The 12818-nt window shown below is 32.0% G+C and overlaps 1 protein-coding gene across 3 annotated transcripts in view; it reads left to right on the forward strand.

Moving 5' to 3' along the window:
• Positions 1–12818, forward strand: part of LOC140436403 (melatonin receptor type 1B-like) — a 47836-nt gene that overhangs the window by 13054 nt on the left and 21964 nt on the right. For 2 of the 3 annotated variants that reach the window (XM_072525170.1, XM_072525169.1), the window contains exons 4-6: positions 2283–2461; positions 8430–8573; positions 10400–10600. In XM_072525170.1, coding sequence (XP_072381271.1) covers positions 2283–2461; positions 8430–8573; positions 10400–10600 — 524 coding nt within the window. The remainder of the gene's footprint in view (positions 1–2282; positions 2462–8429; positions 8574–10399; positions 10601–12818) is intronic. The other variant, XM_072525171.1, reaches the window with a different exon arrangement.

Genomic DNA, 12818 nt, shown 5'->3' on the forward strand with positions numbered 1-12818 from the left:
CTCCAATTGTGGCTTATTCCCATTAAAATAGTGATTACTTTAAAATGCCACAAGAAAATAGCTTCAGAACAATAGATAAGATCTAGATAGGAGAAGGGAGTGTTCTAAAAATGTCGTCAGCCTTACAGTGGCCACCCCACTTTCGGAGTACGGTACGTGCGACAGTCAACTGCGCACAAGTAAGAGAGGGTGGTTTTAGTTGGCAGGCAGGATAACAGATACCTGAATTTTTGGCACCGCTATCTTTAGTACTTTAAATTAATCTAAAACCCAAATTTTAGGGACTCAAAATAGAGGTAGCATAAAAAAATTTCAAACCCCCCCCCCCCTAAGACCATATCCTCTTTGGTTGATTGCTATCACGTTGGATTCTATATTATGGATTATATAACCGTGGTCTACTGCCCAGTTTTCGGGTTTATCCTCGATATTTCTTTTGTACTTATTGTAAAATATGTAAATTTAATATTCTAAGTGACTTGACCTTAAGAAGAAACATTGTTGATTTTTTATACGTACCTGTAAAAGAAAAAATTAGATCCGAAATAGAAAACAATTATTTTTACATTTTTGTAAATAAAAGGATAAATTCAGTAGGCCGATACATCGTTCATTTACTGATTGGAGTGCTTAACAATGAACAATTACCAAAATCTCATTTAATAGCTTTACAACAAGTAGATAAAACCAATTATTTATTAAAACAAAATTGTCCATAAAATTGATTAAAATCCTTTATAAAAGGTATATAATTAAAAAACCCAATCGGACTATATCAAAATAACAAAACGTTTTCGGAATCCATATGCCATCATCAGTGTCTAGGTGTACATGTTTTGAGTCACTAAATATCTGGGTAAAAACCCGTTAAAAGTTATTGTTTTAACTTTTTTTACATTAGATCTTATATGTTAGGATGTTAGAGTTATCAGTGGATTTGATAACATGACAACGTAGTGTCTACGAGGACTTTTTTGTTTTGATATAGCTCGATTGGGTTTTTTATTTATATACCTTGGTTGAGTTTACCGAAAGTACAAGCTGAATATAGCCGCAAATGTCAACTACGAAATAAAATATTTCGGTTTGGCAGTGTTAAAATGTTTTTATAATGCATAATATGTTGTATGCTTCAAATATACAGAGTGAAAGCTTTTAAAAAGTACATTTTGATTATACTATTTTATGAATTCTGCAATTTTTATTTTATATGAAACAATGACGAGTAAATATTTGTCTCTTTCGAGATTAATTGCAAACATCTGTTGCAATCTGGTAATTGCTGATTTGACGATTGCCAAATCTATCACCTAATCTATCAAAGATTAATTGCAAAAAAAAATTCTAATAATTAACTGTAATTAATGTACAAAGAAACAAATATTTACTCATTCTTGTTTTAAATAAATCAAAAATTGCAGAATTCATAACATAATATAATCAAAATGTACTTTCCTAAAGCTTTATTTGTTTATATTTGAAGCATACAGCATATACATTATAAAAGCATGCAACACTGCTAAACCGAAATTTTTTGTTCCATGTTTGACATTTGCGGCTATAATCAGCTTGTACTTTCGATAAACTCAACCATAAAGGATTTTAATACATTTTTTGTGATACATGGTATACAGCCAGCTACAGGAACTTTTTATTTTCCAACTGCTTTATCTCACGAAAAACTCTTACTTTTTTGTCTTGTGTTGTTTCATGTATGGTGAAGGCAGGAAAAAATTTACAAATATTTTATTATAAAATAATTCATTTGATATATTTAGCCAATGGTATTAGTACGATTATTGAAGAAATTAGAACAAACTTTCCTCTTGTCAACCATTTAATTTTGAGTATAAAAAAATGTTTCTTAAGGCGCCATTTAGAGTTCAACTGTATAAAGACAGGCTTCCTATCACACCGGTTACTTCACAACCAGTGGTGATACAATGGGGAACCTGGTAAGAAGGTTTATTTTTTTACAATAATCATTTTGAAGACATAAAAAGTTAAATTTTTAAATTTTTTGATGACAACATTTAGCAATTTCTTCTGCTCATCGAACATTTAAAAATTAAATCGTTAAACAATAAATCCATTTTCTGAAAATAAATTATGGCTTTATACCTAAAACACTCAATAAATTACAAAAACAGAAAGTGTTCCTTTAGTGAAAACATGTATTTTTTCTTGCGATTTTATTTCACAAGAGACCAATTCTAGCGAGCTTTTTATTTTAAAGTTACAAACTCACATCCCTTACCACTCATTATTAATATATTTTTCAGGCTCTCTTCTTATTGCAAGTGTAGTGAGTATGTCTGCCGTAACATATGACCGTCTAACTGCTATAGTGTTGCCTAGAGAAACTAGAATAACAAAAAAAGGAGCTAAAACACTTATAGCACTTATGTGGATATTTGGACTTTTGTTATCCTTACCGATGGTTTTTAACAGAACGTATAAGGTAATAAAAATATGAAATAAATCTTTTTGTTTATATTTACTTTGAAAATTATTTTATTTTATTCTAGCACAGTTTATTTTAGTTTTATTTTAAAATTTGTATGGAAATTACGACCACTTTGCTATGTATTGCACAATAATACGTGGCGAAAGCGAAAAATGTAATTTTACATAGCGCGTAATGATCTGCCTTAACTGGGGCCGAGGGAGAATGTTAGAGCGTCGACATATCATCCAACTTCGGACTTAACAATGAGAATGTCCTGTTACTGCTAAGAAACGACAATTTATAGGAACTCTTAACAAAGGGAGAAAATTACCTTCTAGTTTAGTGTAGACTCAATGCAATAAAATGTTTCTATAATCTACTATTAAAATATTTTAGTACAAATAGGACGAAAAAAATACAGGTGTGTGATTTATGGCTTACAGTTCCCTACATTTAAAATTAGTAATATATTTTACTAGATAGAAATGGCAATACGAGATTCCCAAGCAACAATAGACATCGGAAGACAAAGAACAGAAATAATAAAAATAAAAAATGGAGTAAGACAAGGAGATGCGCTCTCAACGGTACTATTTATTCTATCACTAGACAAGATTGTAACGATAAATATTTTGCCTACCTCAGGGTAAGAACATAGGGGTAGAAAGGGGAGGTCAAGATAGGGCAAGCAAAATAATCGTTACTTGTGCAAACGGCACTCAGGGGTTAACTGGAGAGCTGGGGTCGTGGGTAAGTAAATGACAGGGGGGTAGGATTGGGGCAGCTACACAATGAAACAAAAGGTCATGAATCACTTGGGACAAACAAAACAAAAGGAAACAGGAACCACCTCTAGTAATTTATAAAGAGCGCCACTTCGAGGTGCCTAATTATAACCATTACAACAGCTAGTTGTAACTAGGGAAATAATTATCCAACATAAAGAGAAACATATCTTTTTTAAACGGAAACTCAAAAAAAAGTTAGTTAAAAAAAGAAACAAATGTTAAGAAACAAAATTTAACATTTATTGTGTCTTACCACAAACAGTTCAAATCAAAAATACAAATGGCACAAAAAATATACTATATAAATGGTTGCAAAATACAGAATAAAAAAAAACTTACGTGTCTATCTGTTTACAAAGGAGATTGCTACAAAAATTTTCGAAATGGTTCCTAGGTTATTTATTAATATGGCCAAATTAGATTATTAAAAATTAAAGATATCCTTGTTTATGAAAATATCTTAAAATTTAACGTTATATATGAAATATCTTTTCTATATAATAATCAAATTAAAATTATTAAATATTACAATTTTTAAATTGTTATGAAAGCAATTATTACTTTAGCAAAAAAATGTCTGTCTTTACTTTAAAATTTAATCGCTTAAAAAGTTACCGGAATTTCACTGTTTCGCACTTAACTTTGAAAAAAACTTGTTAAACATCTATGGGACCTATCTGGACATATTCTCCAACAGGGACAAAGCAACCATTTCCATACTCAGGGACGAACAATCAAGAGATGTAAATTAGGTTCGGTGGAGGAAGCAAGCTGACGACGGGAACATCCTATATAATAATTTCATCAGTTTCCGGTATCTACACAAATCTTTTGGTGGTTACTCTTTTCTAAACTGCAATTATTTGCAAAGAGTAAATTAATCACCTTAACCGGTCTTAAGACATTACCACCAAGAACATTGAATCGACCCTTGATTCAAAGTCCGCAAAACGTATTCTCCGTTTAAAATCTCCTGCTTCACTCTTTTCTGCGTTACATTTTACAAAATTCAACGCCAAATCTATTTCCCTTCACGTCTCCAACCAGTTTGTGGCCTACGAACCTAAACAAACAAAATACCCCTCGACACTCGTTCGTAACAACCTTGAAATATTCCTAGCTTTATTACGTTTTAGAAAAATTGAATACCTGACTTGCAATATTTTTTCTAAGAACCTCTTTTTCAACCGGAATATTAGGGGACTCGAATGTAAACAAATCGTTTTCAACGACAAAAACAACTGAATACAAAACTTGATATTTAGAATCTCAACTTAAAATGCCACAATATATTGATCGTTTTAAAATTCCTTTATAACAGACAAACGCAAATAAACAACTTAGGAGTGTACTACAAAACTTAAAACAGAATTTATATTATTATATAGATATTAAATATTAACAAATTTGAAACGCTACAAGATAATAAAGAAAGCTGTCGAAAACAGGAACTATAAACAAGAATGCAATACAAATAATAGGATATGTGGACGATATAACCATAGTAGCCACAGATAAAAGGGCATTAAAGAAACCCTTAGAAGATATAGAAAAAGAAAGCCAAACTGAGAGGACAGTAAATAAATGAAAATAAAACAAAACACATGAACGTAAGCAATAAAAAGAAGACACAAATGACAGAACTGACAATAGATGCACACAGTTTCAAAGAGATTGAAAGATTCAAATATTTGGGATTACTAGTCAACAGAAGAAATGACAGAGTAGATATGAAAAGAAGAATTCAAGCGGGAAGCACAGCGTTTTATAGAAATAAAAAAATGTTAGAGATAAGAAGATAAACCGAAACACAACAATGAAAATCTACAAAACGACCATAAGACCAATAATAGTATATGCTGCAGAAACATTTACATTAACAGCAAGAGAAGAAGAGCAATTGAAAGTTTTTGAGAGGAAGATTATCAGAAAAATACTGGGACCAAAAAAAAAAACGAAGAGGATGCACGACAATGGATGAATCACAAAATACAAGATGGGATGGGTCAAGAAAACATAGTTAGAGCAATAAAACCACAAAGAATTAGATGGTATGGACAGATAATGAGAAGAAAGAAGAGCAATCCGTTAAGAGTTATAACGGAATGTATACCACCAGGTAAAAGACCTAAACTGAGATGGGGACAACAAGTGGAAGAAGAGTTAAGGAGTATGGAAATTAGAAATATAGAGAGGACAATCAAAGAAAGAGAAGGATGGAGTAAAGTAGCGGAAACAGCGAAATTACACCAGAAACTGTAAAACCAAACACAGAATGGGATGATCTCGCACACAAAAAGGATCTTCAAGTAAAAACAGCTTCAGTTTCTTCGGGAGCGTATAGCTTGTATAAATACATTTTACGACCGGCTATTAAAATTTTTTAGTGAAAATAGAAGATGCAGATGCAAATGAAAGGTCAATTCGTTGTTTTTTTTTGTATCAACGAGCGCAACGAGTAGACGCCAAAATATATTAAAAGGTCTAATCATATATTTATAAAACTTGACCTAAATTAACTAGCGACTAGAGTTTTTTTAGAGTTTTCTTAGATCATTTTGGGCATTATGTAAATAAAAAAAGATGTAATTTGTGCAGGTGTCAATACAAATTATATGTTTTGTGTCGAAGGATCGGCGTCAATAGAGATATGAAAGGGTCCTTGAGGTAATAAAATATACATTAAGACTTTTAACAAAACTCTAGTTGTTGTCGATAACTAAACATTGCAAAGGAATATAGTACAGAGGTATATTTAATAAAGAAATGTTTGTCGATTTGTTACAAGACTATATCAATGAAAAAGCTATTTGCTGTAACTTTGTCTGGATTATCACATTATTTTTTTAAATTCTTGTGCAAAACTGAGACGTAAGGTTATAGATATACAGGGTGGTCCTTAAGTAATTGTACAAAAAGAAACCGTAGATTCTACACTTTAAAATATTACGATTTAAGCCAAATTGCTTTAATAAAATGTTGATATTAAGAAAGATACAGGGTGTTGAAGTGGAAATTTAAAATTTTAATTTTTGCTATAACTTTTATGTTTGTAAACATTTATGTATCAAAATTCTTAACTGGGTACTACTGAACATCATAAATTATAATTTGATGCATGCTTTAATGTAGCTGATAGAGGGCGCCACATATGCCACATGTGTGGCATACATTTGCACTTAACTTTTTGCTCTTTAAGTTACCGGTGTTTGTGATATAAAATAATAAAGATACATTATTTTAATAAAACATAGGTATAGTTGTTATTAACTTCAAAACTCAACAGTTTTCGAGATAATCGCATTTTACAAATCAACTACATAATTCAGATTTAACGCAATTACTCCAAGCAACGAAAGAAAATTAGACAAAAACATCAATACTTCTGAATTTTGGTATAAAATGCCTTTAATAAAGTTAATAGTTAGCGAAATATTAAATAAAATAAATATATTAGCAGGAGTATCAGAAGTATAGTAGAATTTGACAAAATAACAGAATAATTGGATTTTACATCAAACATTTTACGCTTTGTATTAAATTAAAGTCATAATAAAAATATTTTATTTATAAACCAAATTAAGAAATAGTGAAACTAAATAGCATTAAACTTTTTGTCGAAGTAAGTGTTCGATATGTCCACCATTTTCTTTAATTCATTTGTCAATACATCCCATAAAAGATCGTCTCATATCAAATAGCATCATTGGTTCTAAAGAAACTGCTGCAGTATTTATAATAAGTATTATAAGTATAATAGTAAGTATTCTTTTGGGATTTTTATGCATTAAGTAATTATATTAATATCTCACCACATGACCAAGGAATATGACTACCACGAACAATCCAACGTTCAGGAAAGTTGTATATATTTAAATATGTTCTCTCCGACCTCTCTCTATAATATGGTGGTATACTATCTTGCATAAATCACATATTTCGCTCAAATAAAATCATTTTATAAAAAATGTAAATAGATCTTACCATTCAAATTACAATGTAATTCGCATGTCCGTAAAAAATAATTACCAATTGTTCCAAACCATACGTTTATTTAAAATTTATGTTTAGAATGCATATCGTATGGTTTGGTACCATTTGTAATTATTTTTTATGGACAACTTTCCTGAAGGTTGGGTTGTTCGTGGTAGTCATATTCCTTGGTCACGTGGTGAGATATTAATATAATTATCTAATTCATAAAATTCCCAAACGAATACTTTATTATTATATTATGTTTATTATATATTATACTTATAATACTTATTATAAATACTGCAGCAGTTTCTTTAGAACCAATGATGCTATTTAATATGAGACGATCTTTTATGGAATGTATTGACAAATGAATTAAAGAAAATGGTGGACATATCGAACACTTACTTTGACAAAAAGTTTATTGTTATTAAGTTTAACTATTTCTTAATTTGGTTTATTAATAAAATATTTTGATTATGTTTGATGTAACATCCAATTATTCTGTTATTTTGTCAAATCCTACTATTCTATCCTGTTAATATATCTATTTTATTTAATATTTTGATAACTATTAACTTCATTAAAGGCATTTTATACCAAAATCAGAAGTATTGATGTTTTTGTCTAATTTTCTTTCGTTGCCTGGAGTAATTGCGTTAAATCTGAATTATGTAGTTGATTTGTAAAATGCGATTATCTCGCAAACTGTTGAGTTTTGAAGTTATTAACAAGTATACCTTTTTTTTGGTAAAATAACGTATCTTTAATATTTTTTATCACAAACACCGGTAACTTAAAAAGCAAAAAAGTTAAGTGCAAATGTATGCCACATATGTGGCATATGTAGCGCCCTCTATCAGCTACATTAAAGTATGCATCAGCTTATAATTTCTGATGATCAATAGTACCCAGTTATGAATTTTTATACATAAATGTTCACAAACATAAAAGTAATAGTGAAAATTATAATTTTTAATTTCCACTTTAACACCTTGTATCTTAATATCAACATTTTATTAAAGCAATTTGACTTAAATAGCAATATTTTAAAGTGTAGAATCTACGGTTTCTTTTTGTACAATTACTTAAGGAGCACCCTGTATATATTTTTTCTGTTTTGACGAATCTTGTATAAAGACTTGTAATATTCAGACATAAAAATTGTGCTATCGTATTATCAAATCGTGTATAGTAAATGTATAAAATGTTTCTAGGAACGTAAATGGTTAAACTTCTTAGAGAAATATTGTACTGAGAATTTAATGGTTAGTAACATGTATTGGTACGTGATAGTGGCAATACTAGTTTGGTTACCGATGACGATTCAGTTGATTTGCTATATTTCAATTTTTATAAAGGTAAGTACCTTTAAAGTAAGTAAGTTTAAATGCAATTAATTACTACAATAAAGACAATTTGGCATAGTATAACGCTTATTTCGGTCTTCTAACATTAAAACTAAAAACACAAATAATTTATAACATTTATTATCTAACTCTACAAATTTATTTCATCGACTAACCTCGACAATTTAATTTGTTTTTATATTGTTCGCCTATGCTTCCAGAAATCTCTCGACGCTGTAAAGTTTTCATTCGAATTGTTTGACCGGTGTGGAATCATCTCGAAGCGGTAGCTTCTTCGAACGTTCGATCAGATTCCTTGTAACGTCAGAATATCGGAATCGCGTTAAGGCGCGTACACATTTGGTGAACGCATGTGGTCGAATCCTTGTGACCAAACGCCTTCCGTAAGTGTGTACGCCCCAACAAATGATAGCAAAAGCATGTGTTTGCCTTCGCTAAAGTTTGCTTACTGGGTGGTACATCAAAAGAAAATTGAAGAAGGAATTCTTTTGGCTGTCTTCAGTGTATACGCTTCCGAGTGAAAGTGTCGAACATGTGTCGCGATTTTATTTTGATTTTCTAATTTGCAATAATGAAGTGGACTAATTCTTCTTGTTTAAAACTTATTGGTTTATATCGAGAGCGGGAAGTTTTATAGAATCCAGTGCATAAAACCAGTAGCTAAATCCCTTGTATCTTTTTTCGCGATTTTTGGTCCAATTTTATTTAATAGCCATTCAAAATCAGTAGACTTCATTCTACAAAAATTTTGAAAAAGCCCGTATTTCATTTTAGCTTTTAGATCATTAAATAAGTCTATCCCTCTATACCAACTTCTGCTTTTTTGAACAATGATGTCCACCAACGCCGCTTTCGTCGATTTTTGGGAAGGTCTTTCACTTCTTCGGCCTCCCCTCACTAATAATAATATACAACGCACTTGCAATAACTATATCCTCATTCGATGTCTTCTTCTTATGGTGCCGTGCACCTATAGTGCGTTGGCGAATTATCTTAAGGTCAGACGTCTGTCTTTTGCGGCATGCAAAAGTTCGCCAGTGTTAGTTACGCCTGTCCAGTTCTTTATATTTCGCAGCCACGACATTTGTTTGCGACCTACTCCTCTCTTGCCCTCAATCTTTCCTTGGATAATTAGTTGAGGGATTGCGTATTTTTCCCCTCTCAGGATATGGCCCAGGTATCCAATCTTTCATTCGATGTCATTTTTACAATTTACATAACTATCTCCCCACCCAAGAACCCCCAAAAATACCCGCGAAACTGAACGAATAACTGTAAACGAGTTCGTTTGCTGTAATGTGGACAAAAGACCAAATTTTCCATCGAACGCCGAATTACATCGAATGAATTCGGTCAAAGGGCTTAGGTCACATGCGTTCACCAGATGTGTACGCGCCTTTAGAATCTTGATCAGTGACGGAACAATAGCATTAAAAAGTCAGCAAGAGTACCCAACTTTTTTAGGCACCCACGTTATTTTAAGTAGGAATTCCATACATTTTTTTAGACCACCACGTCGCTTTACTTACGAGTAAGCTTTACTTACGCGTCAAAATTGACCTGACAAGTTGATAAAACAAGAAACATACTTACCACTTCTTTATGTCCGGAATTCCTTTGTCGACTGATCGAAACTTATGTCAAAAGCAAATTTCACGTCCAGAAACACATTTCTCTTTGAGTACTTTCGGAGTAGATAAATAGCCAGGGGCCTACTGTTTTTCACGTTGGAGAAATTAGTAGACAAAATTTCTAGATATTGCACAATTAACTGTTTATTTTGTAAATATCCTTAACTTATTTTTATGCATTTTCAGCTGGACAAATATGAAAAAATCACTGTAAAATCACTCAACAAGCAGCACATGAACTACAAGAAAAAAGCAGCAATAACCATGTTCATTGTAACTATTGTTTTCATGATATGCAGATTGCCATTTACCGCTTATATTATGTATCGGCATCAACTGATCAAGGAGCAAAAAGTAACAGCTTCTTCCAGCGACATCAAGTTTCAAGTAAGTGGAATGATCTACCTTGTTACGGTAAAAAACTTGTAAATCCCGTAGTTGTTACGGTAATAATCAAAACTCAACTCAAACTCTATGCTCCGGCTACTAGGAATTACCTTTATTGAGAATTCTTCAAGGGAAGTATTGTCGTAGGGCAATTGTTTGTCCCTTCAAACTTTCAAAAGAAATCCACTAACCAATAAATATTCTCTATGAGCACCAGGTATTCATTTATAAACAGGTATTTAAATAAGTACTCGATATTACAACAAAAAAAAGAATATTTATGGTTCATGGATCACTCTTGAACAAAATCCATTCAGCGGTAAAATAAATGTTATGTGATAAGTATAACACAATAAGCTTAAAAAATGGTTTATTGATAAAAATCTAATTTAATATTTAAGGATCATTAAGAGAAAATCAAATTCTAACATAAATTGCGTTAAACAATTTAAATTAACGTCTATACAAGTTTGTAACCGATATTCAAATGACCGAGCCATATTTCTTAACATTTGTAAGTCAATTTTATTAAAACCTTCTCTTATTCTATTTTTCATATCATCTGACAGTGTGTGTTGGAGGTATACAAGGTCTTCTATATAGCCCTACATGAAAAAATCAATTTTGGAGAAATCTGGTGATCGCGGTGGCCAAACAGTTGGTCCTCCTCTGCCTATCCACCTCTCAGAAAAGTTATTATTTAGATGATTGTGAATAGGAGCAGTGTGTTGAACTGGGGCACCGTGGTGTAAAAACTACATTCGTTGTCGAATATTAAGCGTACATTTTGCAGTAGTATTGGCAAATGATTATTTCGAAAATTCAGATATATGGCACCATTCACACGACCGTCAAAAAAATGTGGGCCAATCACATAATCGCCAACAATACCACCCCAAACATTTACAGACCACCTAGTTTGACTATGAGTGTTAACAAAATAGAGACTGCTTGATGCATAGTAATGAAAATTATGCCGATCTACCGTTCCATTTGTGTAAAATATAGCCTCATCTCGAAAAAGCTCATAATCGAAAAAAAATCGGTCTCTTTGCACTTGCTGCTGAGACCATTGACGAAAAGCTAATCTGCGTTGATAATCATCGACTGTCAATTCTTGATGCAACTGTATGCGGTAAGGATGCAGTTTATGTTAACGAAAGATTTTTGCCGCCGAAGTTTGACTAATGTCATGTTGACGCGAAATTTCACGATTACTGATGTGGGGATCTTCAGTAGTAGCTATCATACATCATATTCCTTTTCTTCATTTAGAACAGTTTTGATTCTCTCATTTTTTTACATACAACTGAGCCAGTGCGAATAAAATGATCTATTAATTTTTCAAAAGCTCTTGCGTTTGGCTTTCTCGATTCAAGATATCGCTCGTGATATATTCTGGACACAAGTAGGCATTTTCTCCAACTTTCCCTAATACTCAGATCATATCTGTTAACTATTCTACAGAAAAATTCATTTTTAACAATAAAGACAAGCCACCCAGACCGATTAAAAAGGTATTGATATGACAAACTGTCATTTTCAAAGCCTACCGTTTACGGTTTATTATGGAAACTGTCATTTTTTCAAAGCCTACTATTTTACTTTTGTAACTGACACAAATGGCCTTTTATTTATCGATAACTGCGCGTATTAAAAATTCCTGGCTTAGAATACTATTGATGTAACAATCTAAAAATTGTTACATCAATTGTATATTGTTTTGCTTTCAGTTTTGTGTGAGATATTTATTGAAAAATATGTTCTTAATAAAGTGTTGATACAGAACCCCAGTTATATTACTAAACAAAAGAATTTGTAGTTTGGTTATACCAAGCTGAATCTAAAATTAACACATCATGTTGTACTTAACTTAACCATTGCCATATTCCAAACTATGACACGAAGATAGGTCGCAGCCACACCATATGAAACGTCGTCAATACAGGAATAATTGGTTCAAACCATCATCTCTCCATCTCTCTCTGTTGTCCCATTCTCCATCGTTTAGGCCTCTATTACTCATGGCGTCGTCTACTTCGTTCCTCCAGGATCTTCGGAGTCGTCCTCTTTTCCTCCTTCCTATGGGGCTCCAGTCGGTTATTCTCTTTATCCATCTGCTGTCGCTAGTTCTTCTTACATGTCCATGATGTTCTTTTGCTTTATTTTGTCATTACGTCTCCTATCCATTCTTGTTACTCTGCAGCATCTTCGCAGG

The sequence above is a fragment of the Diabrotica undecimpunctata genome, chromosome 3 (genome assembly GCF_040954645.1).
Source record: "Diabrotica undecimpunctata isolate CICGRU chromosome 3, icDiaUnde3, whole genome shotgun sequence".
In the NCBI taxonomy this organism is placed as follows: domain Eukaryota; kingdom Metazoa; phylum Arthropoda; class Insecta; order Coleoptera; family Chrysomelidae; genus Diabrotica; species Diabrotica undecimpunctata.